Here is a 22,221-nt window from a genome sequence, read left to right as displayed (position 1 = left end):
ACAAGGGGGGGGGGGGGGGAATTATAAAAAAAAAAAAAAGAAAACCACCTGATGACAAGCACCTGTAAAGTCTCCATAATACTTTCCTGAACATTCACAGGTAGCCGTGCTGCATCTTTCAAGGTAACAGTAGTCATACACCAAGATGGAAGATGGATTAAAGAGTCAAAATGCAACAAATTTTCCTTTTTGTGCATTTCGTATTTCCTTCCCTTTCTTCCAAGAGCCACAATTCTTTATGTCCATCTACTAAGCCATGCGAAGGCCTTATTTTTTTTTTGTTTTGAGGGGCAAGTCATTGTTTTGAATAACCCTTAAATTTTACCATATACTGTACTGGAAAAAGAAATAGGTTAAATAGTAAATTAATTAATTAATTAAATTAATTATTTAAAAAAAAACAAAAAACTATTTTTTTTGGGTAATTATTTTTTTTGTGCAGAAAAAAAAACAAAAAAACCTGGGAACATGATTGTGCAGTTTAGTGCAAATGTCTAGTTCTGATGAAAGGTCTACGGTCCATTTCTTCTTCTATATAATGTGCATACTACTGATGGGCTCTTAAAAGTAGTTTTCTCACAAACAAAATTAATTTTAATGAATAGATCTTTGAACCACAAGTTCCACAGTTGGATGGGATTAAAAAAAATGTTCCTGTGCTGAGATAATCTTATATGTGTATCCCTGCTGTGTACTGTGTAATGGCCGTGTCTGACCATATCACAGCTCCTGGGCTGGGGAGGATTAAAAAAAAAAAAAAGTATAGTATAAAGACATTACAGCACAAAATTACAAATAATATTATCTCAAAGAAAAATTATTTAAAAAACAGGCAAGGAAATATTTTACCTCACAAGAAGAATCCGTTATGACTCCGTGATGTAATATCTGTATTGCATCACAGAGTCATAGCTGATTCTTTGTGTGAGGTAAAACATTTCCCGACCCCGTTTTTTTAAAAATGTTTTGAACTGTAAGAAAAATTATTTTTGATCCAGTGCTATAATGTTTACTTAACTTCCTCTTAGTCCCAGAAGATGTGGTATGATCAGATCATGTCCCTGTACGGTCAGACACAGCCATTACACAGTACATAGTAGGGACACATACTCTATATAAAATTATCTCAGCACAGGGACATTTTTTTAAAACACATCTAATTGTGGAAATTATTATTATTCCAAGATCTATTGATTAAAAGCAACTTTGTTCATGGGAAAAGCCTTTTAAGCCCTTTTACGCCTCATGTTGAAACTGACAGATCTAACAGGGGCAAGCTTGGCGCGCAAAGCCCCAGCGGCATACTGACATGTTGGCGGCTTAGTGGCCCACCGCACCGCACCTTATGGCATAAGAAGGAACGCTCACCTGAAATATCCTTTTGCAGTTCCCATGAAACTCCATACTGAGGCCGATGTTGCTGGTTTTGCTTGAACTGGAGAACTCTATAAGCAGGGCTGTTAATATGGAGCAAGCCAACGTTTGCTGCAAAGAAACAGATAAGACGTGTCAAAGACTCCCGACAAACTTGTATACTCCTACATAGACCCCCAAAATTGACCATTACAGGGTCCGCAGCTGTTATACTTGGCTGCAAAACCCAATCAGACTAGCTCATTAATTAAAAGAGGGTCATATTGAAGCCATATTCACACAAGTATACTTCACCATGCGTGAAGAACAATTATGTCCAAAGAAAGATTATCCTTCTACATACGCACCCTGGGGGAGATATGGATATGCACAGCCAGGCATCGCTGGAGGTCAGTGGCCCAATGATTTTCAGAAGGATTAAAAGGGGTGTACCCTATTCTCGTATAATTATGGCTATGGTATAGAGCATTGGTTCCCAAACTCCAGTCCTCACGACCCCCGACAGGTCATGTTTTCAGGATTTCCTTAATATAGCACAGGTGATGCCTTGATAATGATTCCATCACCTGTTCAATAGTAAGGAAATCCTGAAAACATGACTTGTTGGGGGCCATGAGGACTGGAGTTTGGGAAACACTGGTATAGAGGATGTAGGTCCTACTAACTGGATGAGCCTTCATCTCAAAACCGAGGGCAGTTAGCGGTAATGTTGTGGCATACTGTGGCAAAAACTGATGAGTCGCATCTTTTTTTGACAAATCCGCTATACCGGAATATCCGGCGCATCCGTTTCGTCCGTTTTTTTGCGGGATCCATTTTTTTTTTTTTTATAATAAATTGGAGCATGCTCAGTTTAAAAAAAAAAAACAAAAAACGGATCCGGCGGCCGCATCCGTTTTTTGCCGGATCCGGCGTCCATAGGCTTCCATTGCAAATCACGCTGTATCGCGTCAGAGACAAAAAAAATGTTACAAGAGACGTTTCAGCCGGCCGCCGCATTAGCCAATGACGCCGGATCCGGCAAAAGCCGGATGCAACGCAATGCCATCCAGCACAATCCGGCGCTAATACAAATCAATGGGGATAAAATGAATCTGGCGCTGGATCAGTTTTATCCGTTTTTTTCTGGATTGTGCCGGATTGAAAAAAACGAATGTGTGAAAGTAGCCGTAAAAAGAAAAGTAAAAAAAAAAAAAAAAAAGAAGTTCTGCCAGATGTTTGCCAGCAGTCAATATAAATAATATTCAAAATCACCTCCTTAAAAAGAAAAAGAAAAAAAAAAAAGTTGAGTTTGACAGATGGAAAACCAAAAGGGAAAATGGTCGACTATCTTCTGCAATGTTAGGCCGCACTCACATCGGCGGTATTTTAACGGAAAGCCAGATCCGGCACAAATGCATTTCAGCTCCATTCATTTCCTATGGAATCGCGGCAAGACGCGGTCACATGCGCCCGCACCTTGCCGCGATTCCATTGTGAATGAATGGAACTGAAATGGATTTATGCCGGATCCGGCTTTCCGGCAAAATACCGCTGATGTGAGCGGCGCCTTAACTAAAAGGGATCGATTTGTAGGAAAAAAAAAAGGTAACCAGAAAAGGTAAAGTACTAAAACACAGCAACACCTCAAAGTGTTTCAGGAGTTTTCTGGAGTAAGGCGCGTTTGTGTATCTTGTAGTTACCATTTAAAGGTAATAAATAAATAAAATAAATTATAAATAAAACTATAAATCAAATGATGGAAGAGAGGAGTCCGCTAATTAGAGGTCTCGGACAGAACTAATTACAATTCTCACACAGCCGGAGATTTGTGGGAAAAATTACAGCAGAAATGTCAGCGGGAAAGTGAATAATGAGACAATTCTGTTATTTACACATTATCGGAGTAACGCGCTCCTCCAGAGGAATCCAAAACAATAAATCAGTGTAAGGAGCCGTCAGGCAGGGTCATTAGCGTCGGCAGTGCTGGCACACACGGCTACTGTACAGCTCTGTGTGTCCCAGCAAAACCCTCCTGTATTCCGATTTACTCCACCGCTGCAAATTACCAGCACCACACATCTATATACGACGGCTAGATTCCCTTTGTGGCTTTTAAGACTATTATTTCCAGCAGACGTTCAGCCTAAAGTGTCAGGTGAGTAGCAGAGTGATACAGCACGACCTGCAGGCAGAATGAACATCCGATATCTGCAGTATCAGCCAATTCACATTCACATTATTTTTTTTTTTTTAGAAAATTTTATCAGAACTTTACATTGGATTGAACGTAAATGGAAAGGTTGTACACAGATCTCAACAATGTGGAGAGGGGAGAAAGTATCCACGGGCTTAGCGCTCATTCCTGCGTCTGTGTTGCACCTACATGTTCTGGGTTTTTTACACGGACAGAACAAATTCCCCATTATAGTCTATGGGGTTTTTTACAAGTGAGTGTTTTTATTTGCAAGCTGTGTGTCCATGAAAAATCCCGCAGACATGTCCGTCTTCTGCCGACAGCATAAATGGAAAAAAAACAAAATACAAGAATATGGGTCCATGAAAATCCCGGACAGCACACAAACTACATACCAATAGCATCCGTGTGCTGTCCATGATTTACCAATATATAGTCCGTGTGCGGTCCATGATTTACCAATATATAGTCCGTGTGCGGTCCATGATTTATCAATATATAGTCCGTGTGCGGTCCATGAATTACCAATATATAGTCCGTGTGCTCTCCATGATTTACCAATATATAGTCCGTGTGCTCTCCATGATTTACCAATATATAGTCCGTGTGCTGTCCATGATTTACCAATATATATTCCGTGTGCGGTCCATGATTTACCAATATATAGTCCATGTGCTGTCCATGATTTACCAATATATAGTCCGTGTGCTGTCCATGATTTACCAATATATAGTCCGTGTGCTGTCCATGATTTACCAATATATATTCCGTGTGCGGTCCATGATTTACCAATATATAGTCCATGTGCTGTCCATGATTTACCAATATATAGTCCATGTGCTGTCCATGATTTACCAATATATAGTCCGTGTGCTCTCCATGATTTACCAATATATAGTCCGTGTGCTGTCCATGATTTACCAATATATAGTCCGTGTGCGGTCCATGAATTACCAATATATAGTCCGTGTGCGGTCCATGATTTACCAATATATAGTCCGTGTGCTGTCCATGATTTATCAATATATAGTCCGTGTGCTGTCCATGATTTACCAATATATAGTCCGTGTGCTGTCCATGATTTATCAATATATAGTCCGTGTGCTGTCCATGATTTACCAATATATAGTCCGTGTGCTGTCCATGACTTACCAATATATAGTCCGTGTGCTGTCCATGATTTATCAATATATAGTCCGTGTGCTGTCCATGATTTACCAATATATAGTCCATGTGCTGTCCATGATTTACCAATATATAGTCCATGTGCTGTCCATGACTTACCAATATATAGTCCGTATGCTGTCCATGACTTACCAATATATAGTCCGTGTGCTGTCCATGATTTATCAATATATAGTCCGTGTGCTGTCCATGATTTACCAATATATAGTCCGTGTGCTGTCCATGACTTACCAATATATAGTCCGTGTGCTGTCCATGACTTACCAATATATAGTCCATGTGCTGTCCATGATTTACCAATATATAGTCCGTGTGCGGTCCATGATTTACCAATATATAGTCCGTGTGCGGTCCATGACTTACCAATATATAGTCCGTGTGCTGTCCATGATTTATCAATATATAGTCCGTGTGCTGTCCATGATTTACCAATATATAGTCCATGTGCTGTCCATGATTTACCAATATATAGTCCATGTGCTGTCCATGACTTACCAATATATAGTCCGTGTGCTGTCCATGACTTACCAATATATAGTCCGTGTGCTGTCCATGATTTATCAATATATAGTCCGTGTGCTGTCCATGATTTACCAATATATAGTCCGTGTGCTGTCCATGACTTACCAATATATAGTCCGTGTGCTGTCCATGACTTACCAATATATAGTCCATGTGCTGTCCATGACTTACCAATATATAGTCCATGTGCTGTCCATGATTTACCAATATATAGTCCGTGTGCGGTCCATGATTTACCAATATATAGTCCGTGTGCTGTCCATGATTTATCAATATATAGTCCGTGTGCGGTCCCTGATTTACCAATACATAGTCCGTGTGCTGTCCATGATTTATCAATATATAGTCCGTGTGCGGCCCGTGATTTATCAATATATAGCCGTGTGCTGTCCATGATTTATCAATATATAGTCCGTGTGCTATCCATGATTTATCAATATATAGTCCGTGTGCTGTCCGTGATTTACCAATATATAGTCCGTGTGCGGTCCATGATTTACCAATATATAGTCCGTGTGCTGTCCATGATTTACCAATATATAGTCCGTGTGCTGTCCATGATTTACCAATATATAGTCCGTGTGCTGTCCATGATTTATCAATACATAGTCAGTGTGCGGTCCATGATTTACCAATATATAGTCCGTGTGCTGTCCATGATTTACTAATACATAGTCCGTGTGCGGTCCATGATTTATCAATACATAGTCCGTGTGCTGTCCATGACTTACCAATACATAGTCCGTGTGCGGTCCATGACTTACCAATACATAGTCCGTGTGCGGTCCATGATTTACCAATATATAGTCCGTGTGCTGTCCATGATTTACCAATATATAGTCCGTGTGCTGTCCATGATTTACCAATATATAGTCTGTGTGCTGTCCCTGATTTATCAATATATAGTCCGTGTGCGGTCCCTGATTTACCAATATATAGTCCGTGTGCTGTCCATGATTTATCAATATATAATCCGTGTGCGGTCCGTGATTTATTAATATATAGTCCGTGTGCGGTCCATGATTTACCAATACATAGTCCGTGTGCTGTCCATGATTTACCAATACATAGTCCGTGTGCTGTCCATGATTTATCAATATATAGTCCGTGTGCGGCCCGTGATTTATCAATATATAGTCCGTGTGCTGTCCATGATTTATCAATATATAGTCCGTGTGCGGTCCGTGATTTACCAATATATAGTCCGTGTGCGGTCCGTGATTTATTAATATATAGTCCGTGTGCTGTCCGTGATTTATCAATATATAGTCCGTGTGCTGTCCGTGATTTATCAATATATAGTCCGTGTGCGGTCCGTGATTTATCAATATAGTCCGTGTGCTGTCCGTGATTTATCAATATATAGTCCGTGTGCTATCCATGATTTATCAATATATAGTCCATGTGCTGTCCGTGATTTACCAATATATAGTCCGTGTGCTGTCCATGATTTACCAATATATAGTCCGTGTGCTGTCCATGATTTACCAATATATAGTCCGTGTGTGGTCCGTGATTTATCAATATATAGTCCGTGTGCGGTCCGTGATTTATTAATATACAGTTCGTGTGCTGTCCATGATTTACCAATATATAGTCCGTGTGCTGTCCGTGATTTATCAATATATAGTCCGTGTGCGGTCCGTGACTTTATCAATATATAGTCCGTGTGCTATCCATGATTATCAATATATAGTCCGTGTGCGGTCCGTGATTTATCAATATATAGTCCGTGTGCTGTCCATGATTTATCAATATATAGTCCGTGTGCGCGGTCCATGATTTATCAATATATAGTCCGTGTGCTATCCATGATTTATCAATATATAGTCCGTGTGCTCTCCATGATTTATAAATATATAGTCCGTGTGCGGCCCGTGATTTATCAATATATAGTCCGTGTGCTCTCCATGATTTATTAATATATAGTCCGTGTGCTGTCCGTGATTTATTAATATATAGTCCGTGTGCGGTCCGTGATTTACCAATATATAGTCCGTGTGCGGTCCGTGATTTATCAATATATAGTCCGTGTGCTGTCCATGATTTATTAATATATAGTCCGTGTGCTGTCCGTGATTTATCAATATATAGTCCGTGTGCGGTCCGTGATTTATCAATATATAGTCCGTGTGCGGTCCGTGATTTATCAATATATAGTCCGTGTGCTGTCCGTGATTTATCAATATATAGTCCGTGTGCGGTCCGTGATTTAATCAATATATAGTCCGTGTGCTATCCATGATTTATCAATATATAGTCCATGTGCTGTCCGTGATTTATCAATATATAGTCCATGTGCTGTCCATGATTTACCAATATATAGTCCGTGTGCTGTCCATGATTTACCAATATATAGTCCGTGTGCGGTCCGTGATTTACCAATATATAGTCCGTGTGCGGTCCGTGATTTATCAATATATAGTCCGTGTGCTATCCATGATTTATCAATATATAGTCCATGTGCTGTCCGTGATTTATCAATATATAGTCCGTGTGCTATCCATGATTTATCAATATATAGTCCGTGTGCTGTCCGTGATTTATCAATATATAGTCCGTGTGCGGTCCGTGATTTATCAATATATAGTCCGTGTGCTATCCATGATTTATCAATATATAGTCCATGTGCTGTCCGTGATTTATCAATATATAGTCCGTGTGCTGTCCATGATTTACCAATATATAGTCCGTGTGCTGTCCGTGATTTATCAATATATAGTCCGTGTGCTATCCATGATTTATCAATATATAGTCCGTGTGCTGTCCATGATTTATCAATATATAGTCCGTGTGCTCTCCATGATTTATCAATATATAGTCCGTGTGCTATCCATGATTTATCAATATATAGTCCGTGTGCTGTCCATGACTTACCAATACATAGTCAGTGTGCGGTCCATGACTTACCAATACATAGTCAGTGTGCGGTCCATGATTTATCAATATATAGTCCGTGTGCTGTCCATGACTTACCAATATATAGTCCGTGTGCGGTCCATGATTTACCAATATATAGTCCGTGTGCTGTCCATGATTTACCAATATATAGTCCGTGTGCTGTCCATGATTTATCAATATATAGTCCGTGTGCGGTCCATGATTTACCAATATGTAGTCCGTGTGCTGTCCATGATTTACTAATATATAGTCCGTGTGCGCTCCATGATTTATCAATACATAGTCCGTGTGCTGTCCATGACTTACCAATACATAGTCCGTGTGCGGTCCATGACTTACCAATACATAGTCCGTGTGCGGTCCATGATTTACCAATATATAGTCCGTGTGCTGTCCATGATTTACCAATATATAGTCCGTGTGCTGTCCATGATTTACCAATATATAGTCCGTGTGCTGTCCCTGATTTACCAATATATAGTCCGTGTGCGGTCCCTGATTTACCAATATATAGTCCGTGTGCTGTCCATGATTTATCAATATATAGTCCGTGTGCTGTCCATGATTTACCAATATATAGTCCGTGTGCTGTCCATGATTTACCAATATATAGTCCGTGTGCTGTCCATGATTTACCAATATATAGTCCGTGTGCTGTCCATGATTTACCAATATATAGTCCGTGTGCGGTCCGTGATTTATTAATATATAGTTCGTGTGCTGTCCATGATTTACCAATATATAGTCCGTGTGCTGTCCGTGATTTATCAATATATAGTCCGTGTGCGGTCCGTGATTTATCAATATATAGTCCGTGTGCTATCCATGATTTATCAATATATAGTCCGTGTGCTGTCCGTGATTTACCAATATATAGTCCGTGTGCTATCCATGATTTATCAATATATAGTCCGTGTGCTGTCCGTGATTTATCAATATATAGTCCGTGTGCGGTCCATGATTTATCAATATATAGTCCGTGTGCTCTCCATGATTTATCAATATATAGTCCGTGTGCTATCCATGATTTATCAATATATAGTCCGTGTGCTGTCCATGATTTATCAATATATAGTCCGTGTGCTATCCATGATTTATCAATATATAGTCCGTGTGCTATCCATGATTTATCAATATATAGTCCGTGTGCTCTCCATGATTTATCAATATATAGTCCATGTGCTCTCCATGATTTATTAATATATAGTCTGTGTGCTGTCCCTGATTTATCAATATATAGTCCGTGTGCTGTCCATGATTTATCAATATATAGTCCGTGTGCGGTCCTTGATTTACCAATATATAGTCCGTGTGCTGTCCATGATTTATCAATATATAGTCCGTGTGCTGTCCATGATTTACCAATATATAGTCCGTGTGCGGTCCGTGATTTATTAATATATAGTTCGTGTGCTGTCCATGATTTACCAATATATAGTCCGTGTGCGGTCCGTGATTTATCAATATATAGTCCGTGTGCTGTCCGTGATTTATCAATATATAGTCCGTGTGCTGTCCATGATTTATCAATATATAGTCCGTGTGCTATCCATGATTTATCAATATATAGTCCGTGTGCGGTCCGTGATTTATCAATATATAGTCCGTGTGCTGTCCATGATTTATCAATATATAGTCCGTGTGCTATCCATGATTTATCAATATATAGTCCGTGTGCTGTCCATGATTTATCAATATATAGTCCGTGTGCTGTCCATGATTTATCAATATATAGTCCGTGTGCGGTCCTTGATTTATCAATATATAGTCCGTGTGCTGTCCGTGATTTATCAATATATAGTCCGTGTGCTGTCCGAGATTAACACTATCCATACGGGAAATTGACTGATAAAACATATGACAAACATACGATGCTCAATTGAGGCCTAAGAAAGGGCAGGGAAAACCGAAGAAAAGCACACAAAATTGCAGGCTAGAGGCTGCACAAATATAGGGGTTAATGAAGACCACAGCACCGGTTACACACACAGCTCAGATCCATCAGATCCAGCCTATATTACTGAAAGAGGCACTCCTCCCAAGAGAAAAAGCTGAAATTGTAAATTGAATAGCAGGGTTTCTAAAAATGATTGAAAATTATAGACTGAACTTAGAGGCTACCTTGTAACATGAAGATGGAGGTGTGACACAAACAGCACAAGTAAATACTGTCACTGGGTCAAAACCAACAGATTCCAGGAACCCATCACTTGCTCGGCTGTTTGCTGTAGTCTCAATACAATCAGTGTTTCATCAGCAGGAGATTTTCACTGCTGGACTAAGTAACTTGTGCCAGGTAGTCCAGCTAATCTATGTAACCCTGCCCCTCACCACTGATTGGCAGCTAGCTGACAGTGTACACAAATCTACCAATCAGTGGTGGGGGGGCGGGGTTATAAACTGCTTAACATTATGACCAAATGCTACATCTACGGCCTCTTTCCCACGTCCGTGAAAAACCAGGCACATTTTTCACGGACGTGTCAAAGGTGCGTTTTGCCCTCCGTGAGCCGTGTTTATGGCACACGTGTGTTCTCCGTGTGTTATCAGTGATAACACACGGAGAACGGGAACTTTCTACTCACCTGTCCCTGGCGTTGCTGTCCGTGGTGCTGATCTTCGGTCTCCAGTCCTGCCGACTCTCCGCTGCTGCTGCTTGCGGCCGCAGTGAAGTGAATATTCAATGAGCATAATGAGCGGGGGTCGGAAGCAAGTGACAGCAGCTGCAGAGACGGCAGGGCTGGAGAAAGTGAGTAAAGTTGTTTTGTTTTTTTTTCTCGCAGATATATGTGTTTTCTCCGGTGCGTGTCACACGGAACACATCCGTGTGGTCCGTTTGTGTTACATGTGACCCGTTTGCGTTCCATGTGACACTCGTGATGCCAGAGGGAAAACGGGGACATGTCTACATGTGGAGCACACGTATGCTCCACACGTACACACGGTCCATGGCAGAATCCGCACGTGAACGCAGACCCACTGATTTTAATGGGTCTACGTGTGCCTGTGTCTCCAGTACGTGAGAAAACGGACCATACACGTATCGGAGGCACAGACGTGTGAAAGAGGTCTACAGCAGTGATTCTATCAAAAGAGCACCAAGGAGTCCAGTAAGTGACATCACTGGAATCAGGCTCTCTGCCCCTACATCATGGTACTCTCAGATCTCATAGCAAAAACCAGCTGACAGATTCCCTTTAAGGGGTAGTCCAGTCTCAAAATTCCTATTCCAATATGTAGTAGGTGTAGTAGTAGTAATATTAGCAAATACCTCCAATTAGAAATGCAGTATAGTTCTCCTGATTAGTTATGTCTCTTACCTCATGTGCAGGGCATTGCAGCTTATGTATGCATGGGTACGACCACTCAGTGATTTAGTTGCTTGTGGTCGTAACCATGAATACCTAAGCTGCATTGTTCTACACATGAGGTAAGTAACATAGCTTGTCAGGAGAATTCTACATTACTAATTGGAGGTATTTACTATTATTACATCTACTACATATTGGGATAGGATCCTGGAGATGGGAATAGCCCCTTAGAAGGTCCGTTCCCGCGTGTACTGGAGACAAGGGCACATGTATACCCATTAAAATCAATGGGTATACGTGCACGCACGTGTTCAGCCATTGGCCCGTGCCTCCGTGTGGAGCAGACGTGTGCCCGTGTGCTCCATACGGAGGCATGTCCGTTTTTCTCCGGCAGCACGGGTGTCACACGGCCGGCACCCGTACCACACGGATGTAGTGTGGATGCGGTCCCACGTGACACGCGCCGGAGAAACACACGTGTCATTGTAAAAATAAAAAAAATAAATAAAAAAAAATAAAAAAAAAATCCACATACTCACCTCCACCAGCCCTGCAGTCTCTGCAGCGGCTGTCACCGGCATGCGACACAGTGAATTTGAACGCCACATCTTCTTCACTGAGGGCCGGAAGCAGCGTCGGCGTGGCCTGTGCCAGACACTGTCATTCAGCACCACAGACAGCTCCGGAATCATCAGGTAAGGCGGGACTTTCCATTCTCCGTGTGTTATTACGTATAACACACGGAGAACACGCATGTGCCACAAACACAGCACACGGGGAGCAAACCTCCCCTTTAATACGTCCGTGAAAAAAACTGTTCGTTTTTTTCACGTACGTGTGAAGGGGGCCTTAAAAGGGAGTTTGTCAGCAGGTTTCTGCAATGTAAGCTGAAGACAGCATGCTGGTAGAGTTAAAACAGAATTCAGCCCTTCCTCTAATCTCAGTTTCGTCCTATATATGTATGATTTGCAGTTTTGAAGGAGCACCACATTACCTGTCCTAGGCTGCCTGATTGCTGGAATAACAGCCATTCATGAGATATGGTGTTTTTTGTTCCCAAGACGTAAATATTACTACGCTATTCTTGGTGAGATTGTTTGCTCACATATTGAACAGTGCTCAGCTCTATTCCTTCTGAAATGTATATATTTGTAATCTCTAGTTTCTCTTTTTTATTTACCTGCAATGTTAGCTTAAGCCTCTTATCTTTATCATTAGTGGGTCTCAGCAGTGCATGAGCTGTAGTCAGACTTCGCCCCCCTCTGTGGTTAGCCGCTTCTCTCTATGGAAATGTACACTGAAAGCCTGGTTTAGGCAGGGGCAGCTCTCAGAGCTCTTCTGCATGCAAAATCTCAAATCTTTCACTGTGAAGAGGAACTGGAAACCAAAAGGCGCAATAGGGTCTTATCCTTCAAAGAAACTAGGGTAGAAATAAGCTAAGCATGCTCACCTGTTATGGTTGTGAGAAAGTCACAACGCCCAAAGCAAACTCAATGAACCAGGCTCCTCAGAGATATCAAAGGTAAACTGGAGGAGCAGAAGGAGGTGTTACTGCGCTGCCCGTGACAGGAAAAATACAAAAACAAAAAAAAAAAAAAAAGTCTTGTATAAGAAGGAGTGACTTTATTTCTACGCGTTTCAGAAGTCTGAGCCCCCTTCTTCAGGATTGGTATCACGCTGATGCACATCATCAGAGTGATTCCTTTCCTGAGTTGTATTTTTCCTGTGTCGGGCAGCGCAGTAACACCTCCTTCTTCTCCTCCAGTCTACATTTGAAATCTTTCACTGTCAGAATGGCTGCAGCCAGTAATATAAGTGATACATAGTTGAACTCAGGGCCGCTTTGTCAGCAGGTTTTTACTATCTCATCTCAGGGCAGCATGATATAGGCAGATTCTCTTTAAAGGGAACCGGTCACCACTTTTTTTTGGCGTATAAGCTGCGGCCACTACCACCGGGCTCTTATATACAGTATTCTAACATGCTGTATATAAGAGCCCAGTCCGGGACTATAACATAAAAAACGCTTTATAATACTTACCTAACGGTCGCGCTGTGAGCATTATGGGCGTCTCCGTTGTCCGGTGCCGGCGCTGCCTCTTTCGGCCATCTTCGCCCTCTTTCTGAAGCCTGTGTGCATGACACGGCTACGTCATACACACTCGCCAATCCTGCGCACGCGCACTACAATACCTTGATCTGCCCTGCTCCTCCAGGACCTGAATGCCGGCGAGTGTGTATGACGTTGGACCGCGGCTAGAAAAGAAGAACAAAGATGGCCAAGAGGCGGCGCCGACAAGTGGTGACAGGTTCCCTTTAAAGCAAATTAGTCCAATCTAAATTTGGGAAAGCCTGTAAGTAAGTGATCCTAAAAAAGTTGCTGCATCTAAAAGAATATAAGAAAACAAACACCCCCAACAATATTCACATCACTTAGGTGTTGCAGTTTATTGACACCGCTTTGTACATATTTTATCCCCTTGTATTGCAATAGTAATCCATAATAAAACAGGAATAAAGACTTAAGATGGCAGGCCACTAAGGAAATGTTGCAGGAACCCCTTGGGGATGCTCGCACAGTCCATAGACAGTCTGTGTCCCATACCTCACTATAGTAAAAGATTAAAGCTGCAATGATACTATTTATGCAGGCTCATACGACAGCTGAGAGTCAAGCCCCAGTGCCACCAACTGGCGCATCTCTGTACATAAATGCCTCTCATGTCAGTACCTTGACCTTACAGGCGCTTGTTATCTTAGCTAGCACGCGCCCAGCTTAATCCCTGCGGCCGGCCGATACCTAAACAGATCAGACTTGAATCGGAGGAGTGTGTCGCTGCCTTCCTTCCAGCGACAATGCCAGTCCACAACAATGGCAGCTATTTCAACCTTTTCAGGAGGTTAATGTCAACTGTAAACAGCGGAAGCGGCGGCGCAGGCAGTGAAAGCAGAATGACAGGACGCAATGGTGTCTGATACATGACTGTACTAATTACATGAGACGCAGGCTCCCCGAGCGGTCACACTCGAGGGTCCGCTCACTCACTCACGCATGGCCCTTTAAATAAGCGGGGCCTGTATCACTTATCTTTTTACACCGCTGATGATACACCAATAAATATTTATCAGTATATCTGTCCATATATCAATAGAGTCTAAAAATGGGGGGGGGGGGGAAAGAACAAAACCGTGAAAAAGATACAGAGGAGCAGTGCAGATACCACGGCTCGGATTTGAATCTGGTCTTAATCAGACAATCCTTGAATCAGACAGAAAAAAAAAAAAAAAGTTTTAAGGAATGACTACTGGGGTTCCACCAAGAATAAGGGAACCCCCAGTGAGAAACGCAACAAACAGGGTACACTGTACAACGGTGGGCCCTGACGCTAGGAAAAGGGGAGCAGGGTCACCTCCTAAACTCACCTGAGACAGATCACTGCACTCCCTAGCATCCCTATGCAGGTCCTCCCCACCTCTTCGCCATCACATGCCTAGACACTTGCTTGCCCTAAACTCACCCTGGCTAGTGAGAATGCCAGTGAGAGCAGTAGTCTCACCACTGCAATAACCCAACTAAGGGTAGAAAGAGACAGGGGGAAATAAACCAAAAAGGAAAACACTCCAAGCCACTCCAATGCAGCCAACACCACAGCTGCAATGGGCACAAAACGTCTGCATCTTCCAGAGACTGGCTCCTTCCAAAGTGGACAGCTCAGATATGAGAATCTTTGACAGCATAGGGGCCACAAATCTATGTAAAGCTCATAAAGAAGGTTTTTCTCAAATACCTTGTGAAATCAAATTTGCCTCTGAGCTGCGCTATTGCGATCCGCTCCTCCCAATCATGTGATCACCGGACTCCGTGACCTCTGAGATCCAGTGATGTCACATCAATTCCCAGTTGACCTGACATCACTGAGGCGGCCCCAGTCTCCCTGAGTGACTAGGTTGTGGGCGGAGTTACACCGCTCGTCACAGCACAGAATCACTCCTGCTTGCAATGCTCTGAAGTGAAGAGAGAGTGTGAGATGCTGGGCTGTAAGGAGCAGTGAAAAGTCTGCCAACAGCCCAGTCAGTCAAGAAGACTGAAGCCCGCCTCGGAAATTGAAAACTGATAATGAAAAACTGGAAATTGACATGACATCACCAGATCTCAGAGGTCACTGAGTCTGGGGGTCACTTCATGGGGATGAGCGGACCACAATAGCACCGCTCAGAGGCAGAAATTACTACATAAGGTATTTGTGAAAAGCCTTCTTTATGTGCATTACATCGATGTGTGGCCACTCTGCTGTGTAGTGGACCACCCCTTTAAGACACTGGACCATTTATAGTAAAAGAGGAGTAGTCACAAAGAGCTGCACCTGGGGATTAAGGCTCCAAAGGACAGCCAGACAGGAATGAGTCCTTAACCCCTACAGTACCAAAAGGAAAGCAAATACATTTAAACATAAGATGCATAGCAGCGCATAATAAGGCGCTGCAACGGTCTGGTCCCAGACTTTCCAAAGATCCCCCCCAGAGCAGGGCACACCCATGACAAAAAATAAATATAAAAGTCTATGCAAATTGAGCAAGAGAAAAATAAATTAGGTAAAAAAAAAAAAAGATTCTGGGCGAACATGGAAACAAATATTGGGCACATCCTTTCCCGTATCCCTCTGCTCCCTGTCTTTCTTCTTTCCCCTTTTCTTCTCTGGATAGCCGCCTGTCCCCTCTTCATACATACATACATACACATATTATATATATATATATATATATATATATATATATATATATATATATATATATATATATATATATATATATATATATATTTTATTCCTATTTTTGATGTCATCAGGACTTTTTGGATGGTCAATCTTGTTTTTTGCAGAGACCTATATCATTTTCTAGATCACCTTTCGTTACCCTTGGTCTCACAAAATGTGTATTTGGTTGTAACTTTATAGTTGATATAAGGTGACTATTAGTGTTGAGCGAGTAGTTAACTATTCGTACTCGCTATGCTGTTAGCGAGTTCTGTCCGCTACTCGCATATTTGTTACGAGTAGCGGGCGCAGTGTAAGTCAATGGCAAATACTCACTAAGTAGAGAGTAACCCGACAGCCGTACTATTCACTACTGGCATGAAAAGGGTTACTCGCTACTTCGCAAAAGTTTCCCATTGACTTACATTGCGCCCGCTATTACTAATATGCCAGTAGCGGACAGTACTCGCTAACAGCATCGCGAGTACAAATAGTTAACTGCTCGATCAACACTAGTGACTATACATACTGTTAATTCTGTATTTTAATATTTTGAAAGTTTAATATAAAATGATTAAACATAAAAAAAATATGTATTTTCTGCTATAAAATCCGTGGCAAAATCTGCATGAGTTTTAAGCCAATTTGACAGGGATTAACCCTCTTCATTGCAATGTAAAATGCACATCATTGGCTGATATCCTGCAGATTATAAATGTAAGATTTTATTCCGGAAAGTATGACGTGTCTATACTAAAGAAAAGGATTTTTTTTTAATTCTTTAGTTTGCGGATGTTTTTTTTTTTTTAATTCTTTAGTTTGTGGATGGTTGCCTAGATTACCGGCCACCTCTGCAGTCTACACAAAGATGGCCAGTTTCCCAGGTAAGGAGTGTGTGCTTACTAGTGCTAATCTGAGGCTGGATCTCGATCCTCCTCCGATTGCGGCAAGGGTAGCGCTGACTGATTGCAGCACGGGATTGCGGACAGTTCGGACAGGCGGTGTGTCCGTGCCAATGGTCCGATCTGGCAGTCTTCAGGAGTGCGCCACCCATATGCTAAAGACACAAGTTGCGTACAATGAATGTTTTAAAATGATAAAAAAAGCAACATATATCTACTATTAATCCATGTGTATTTTAGTTTTTTTCCCCCCTTTTGTTCTGTCTTTTGCACACAAACATAAAAAAAAAAAAAAGCCCTGCAGTAGCATACATGTGTTTCACCAACACAACTGAGTGATCTTTCATCATCGATGATCATTCATTAAGAGCGAGTCACTTCATACAAATGGTTGTAGCTCTTAAAAAGAGTCTCACGAGGAGGATCTGGTCGGCGGAGGAGCAGCTGCCTCCATACGTGCCGCTATGTAGGGGTCAGTAGGGGAACTAGGGTGGGCAACAGTGCAAGTGAAACGAGAACGGCATTAGGGTTATGGGATGAAAGGTCAATGGAATAATTTACTCTCAAGAACACTCAAACAGCAGATGCGGCGTGCTGATGTACCCTCATTAAAGAGGTATTAGTGACTATGACAGAGGGGGATTAGCCTCCAGCAGGTTTCACCGGAGGGGAAAACGCAGCACTGACACATACTTGACAATGGAGTTACAACTTAGAGGACTTTTTTGCAGCCAACACTTTTTTCTATGCAAGTAGTAATCACCCTAACTTCCAGCAGAAGGCACAAGATGCTTCCAATCGTAGACACTTATTGCATTTCCAAATAAGAATGTAACTCTACAGAAGATAAGGCTGATGAATCAAATGATCTCCAAGATTACACACAAAAAACCCCCAAAAACACGAGACCACAATCTTACGGATGCAAGACGGTAGTCTCTGTCCTCTTAGCGTGGCATTTGCACACCACTTGTATCGTGAATCTGCAGCTGCCCCTCCTGTGCTTGATGCTGGTTATTGTATCATTGGAGGCTCAACCTAGGAATTAGTGATGTCCATGCAATATCCGCACAAATATTGACCTACGGGTAGAGATGAGCGGTCAAGTTCAGGTTAACTCTGGGTCCCGAACTGAACTTTATCTAACGTCCGACTGAACCCGGACTTCCATGGGTCCGGCTCAGCTCTACCTATGGGTTGAAATCAAGACAAAACTGCAACAGATTTTATTTCTGCAATTTATGGGTTTGTGCACGACAACACTACTTTTACATTGATTGCCTATCCTTAGGATAGGTCATTAATGTCTAATCAGCTGGGGTCCGACATCCATCACCCTCGATGATCAGCTGTTCCCAGCCCCGGTGGCGGCAGCAAGGAGCCAGAAATGCTCAGCTCCGCAACGGCTCAGTCTTCTGATAGTGGCAGCAGCCGGGTACTGCATAACCGCCTCCTACTGATTAGAATGGGAGGCGGATGTGCAGTACAAGGCCACGGCCGCTATCAGAAGTCGAAGCGCTAAACATTTCCAGCTGCCTGCCCGAGGATAGCTAATCAGCAGGGGTGCGGGGTGTCGGACCCCGACCAAACATTAATGACCTATCCTAAGTTGTGAAGCCACAACTATTGTAATGGGTATATGGTTAAAGGGAACCTGTCAGCAGATTTGGGGCCTATAACTGGCGGCCACCACCAGTGGACTCTTATATACAGCATTCTAACATTCTGTATATAAGAGCCCAGGCCGCTGTGTAGAACATAAAAATCACTTTATAATACTTACCTAAACGGTCGGTGCAGTGCAGATGGGCGTCTCCATTCTCCGCTACCGGCGCGTCCTCTTTTGGCCATCTTTGTCTTCCTCTTCCTGAAGCCTGGGTGCATGACGTGTCCTATGTCATGTACACTCACCGGCATTGAGGTCCTGCGCAGGTGCACTACAATACTTTGATCTGTCCTGCTCAGTGCAGATCAAAGTGCGCCTGCGCAGAACCCCAGTGTCTGCTAGTGTAGATGACGTAGGACGCGTCAAGCACCCAGGCTTAAAAAAAAAAAAAAAAAAAAAAAAAAAAAAAGACAAAGAAGGCCGAAAGAGGCTGTGCCGGACCCAGATAACGGAGACACCCATCTGCACCGTACCGCTCCTCAGGTGAGTTTACAAAGTGATTTTTACGTTTCTACACAGTGGCCTGGGCTCTTATATACAGCATGTTAGAACGCTGTATATAAGAGAGCCCACTGCTGGTGGCTGCAGCTTATAGTCACCAAATCTGGTGACCGGTTCCCTTTAACCATATACCCATTACAGTAGTTGTGGCTTCACACAACTGCCAAAGGTGAGCGATTGCCTTTTGGTTTTACTTATCCAACCACTCTAGATAAGACCCTATTTGCGCCTTTTTGTCTTTCCAGCAGTCTCTCTTGTACATGTAAAGTAGATTGTGTACAGAAAGTCTGCAGTGGGATAGAGTACCAACAAGAGAGATTAAATGCTTTAAACCTCATCTACGTGTTTCGGAAATCTGTGCAGAAAAGCCACATCATCTGGGATCGTGGTCTTAGGGCTACATGGACTCGGGGCATATCTGCATTGCACAGTGTGAATTGAGCAATGAGTTCTGCACACAGAACTGACGCACTCTGGATTATAAAATCTCCACCGCACACTTATTTCTATGATGTGTAGGTCTTTAAAACAAAAAGTGTGCGCATTCAACCTATGGGTGTAAGATTGTAAGAATACAGCAGAAAGACATTGGTTGCTGTTGTGCCCAGGATGAGAAAACAAATGGGTTATATGACGGCATAATGAATTCTGCAGCGTGAGGTGCACACAGCAGGACGAGACCCGTCCATGTAAGCACCTCATACTCAGAAGCGGCATTCCCCGGCCGAGCAGCCTCCTCTTGTTCTCGGGGCGGATTGTCTTCTATAATCTCCTGGCACGGGCCCAGTAGCTTTATTCCCTAAAATAAACTTCACAAAAGGTTAGCGCTAACAAAGGCGGCTCAGCTGCTCCTTTATAGGGACGGATCAACGAGAGTGGAGACATCAATCATTACATACATGAGAAACACACGGCAGCCCACACACATCAGCAGCTCTCCACGCTGATTCTGGATACATGATGGGTTACGGTACGAGGATCCATATAAACATAGGTGATATGAGTCCCCAAGTCGGTAAAACATCATAGGACATTTGTTAGTGCTGAAAACTGTCCTGTTTATAGCATTTTCTTAAAAATGTCAGCACAATACTATATATAAATCACAAAATTGAAGCCAGAGGGAAAAAAACCTTCTCCACAGATGTATGACTATTAGGCTCTAAGCTAGGATGTCATAGGGTGAAATTGCTGTGGAAACTGCCTACAATAAAGGCCCCGTCACACTAAGCAACATCGCTAGCAACATCGCTGCTAAGGAACGACTTTTGTGACGTTGCTAGCGATGTTGCTGTGTGTGACATCCAGCAACAACCTGGCCCCTGCTGTGAGGTCGTTGGTTGTTGCTGAATGTCCTGGGCCATTTTTTAGTAGTTGCTGTCCCGCTGTGAAGCACAGATCGCTGTGTGTGACAGCGACAGAGCAACAACTGAATGTGCAGGCAGCAGGAGCCGGCTTCTGCGGATGCTGGTAACCACAGTAAACATCGGGTAACCAAGAAGCCCTAACCTTGGTTACCCGATATTTACCTTCGTTACCAGCGTCCGCCGCTCTCATGCTGTCAGTGCCGGCTCCTGCTCTCTGCACACGTAGCCACAGTACACATCGGGTAATTAACCCAATGTGTACTGTGGCTAGGAGTGCAGGGAACAGGGAGCCGGCACTGGCAGCGTGAGAGCAGCGGACGCTGGTAACGAAGCTAAATATCGGGTAACCAAGATAAGGGCTTCTTGGTTATCCGCTGTTTACCGTGGTTACCAGCATCCGCAGAAGCCGGCTCCTGCTGCCTGCACACGTAGCAGAGTACACATCGGGTAATTAACCCGATGTGTACTGTGGCTATGTGTGCAGGGAGCATGGAGCCGGCACTGGCAGTGTGAGAGCAGCGGACGCTGGTAACAAAGGTAAACATCGGGTAACCAAGGTAAGGGCTTCTTGGTTATCCGCTGTTTACCGTGGTTACCAGCGTCCGCAGAAGCCGGCTCCTGCTGCCTGCACACGTAGCAGAGTACACATCGGGTAATTAACCCGATGTGTACTGTGGCTAGGTGTGCAGGGAGCCAGCGCTAAGCGGTGTGCACTGGTAACCAAGGAAAATATCGGGTTGGTTACCCGATATTTACCTTAGTTACCAAGCGCAGCATCGCTTCCATGCGTGCTGCTGGCTGGGGGCTGGTCACTAGTTTCTGGTGAGATCTGCCTGTGTGACAGCTCACCAGCAACCCGTGTAGCGAAGCTCCAGCGATCCCTGCCAGGTCAGGTTGCTGGTGGGATCGCTGGAGCGTCGCTTAGTGTGACATCTCACCAGCGACCTCCTAGCAACTTACCAGCGATCCCTATCAGGTTGTATCGTTGTTGGGATCGCTGGTAAGTTGTTTAGTGTGACTGGGCCTTAACTCTGCGGCTGATGTGTGTACAGATAGGACAAAATAAGACTCAATCCTCGCCTCCACCTGTACAGCCATGGATCCTTTGCATTTGCCAAGTTCACCACCGTTCTCAGTACAACTTGGCCTAAAGCAACAACTTCTTGTCCATGCTAAGCTATACAAAGACTGGCAAAGCATCAGCCAAGGGAGATGCGAAAGAGGGGAGGAGGGTATAGCGCCGATGAAGAAGCACCAAGACATGGGCAATGTTGAGAACCGTAGATGCAAAGGTTGGCCAAGGAAACTCCATGCATCAGAAAAAAGACCTCATCCTTACTTCTGTTGAAAATTAGATGTAGTCCAGCAGTGCCATTAAAAAGGGATGGTTCACTACTTAATTTTCCAAGCCAAACTGATATAACGTTGAGAAACAAGGCTTCTCTCAAATACATTGTGTTGGCAATAGTGCCTGTGAGCGGTGCTGTTGTGGACCACTCATCCCCATTGTGTGATCCCCGGGCTTCCAGTTGACCTGACATCACCGAGCCCGGCTTCAGTCT

At 43.2% G+C, this 22,221-nt stretch overlaps 1 protein-coding gene across 1 annotated transcript in view; it reads right to left on the bottom strand.

Annotated features, from left to right (window-relative positions):
- The window catches only part of XPO4 (exportin 4), a 185,530-nt gene that overhangs the window by 98,527 nt on the left and 64,782 nt on the right, over nt 1-22,221 (bottom strand). The window contains exon 5 of the mRNA XM_075337399.1: nt 1,369-1,485. Coding sequence (XP_075193514.1) covers nt 1,369-1,485 — 117 coding nt within the window. The remainder of the gene's footprint in view (nt 1-1,368; nt 1,486-22,221) is intronic.

The sequence above is a fragment of the Anomaloglossus baeobatrachus genome, chromosome 2, assembly GCF_048569485.1.
Source record: "Anomaloglossus baeobatrachus isolate aAnoBae1 chromosome 2, aAnoBae1.hap1, whole genome shotgun sequence".
NCBI lineage: Eukaryota > Metazoa > Chordata > Amphibia > Anura > Aromobatidae > Anomaloglossus > Anomaloglossus baeobatrachus.
Note: the sequence above shows the minus strand (reverse complement) of the source record. Positions and strands in the feature narration are given on the sequence as shown.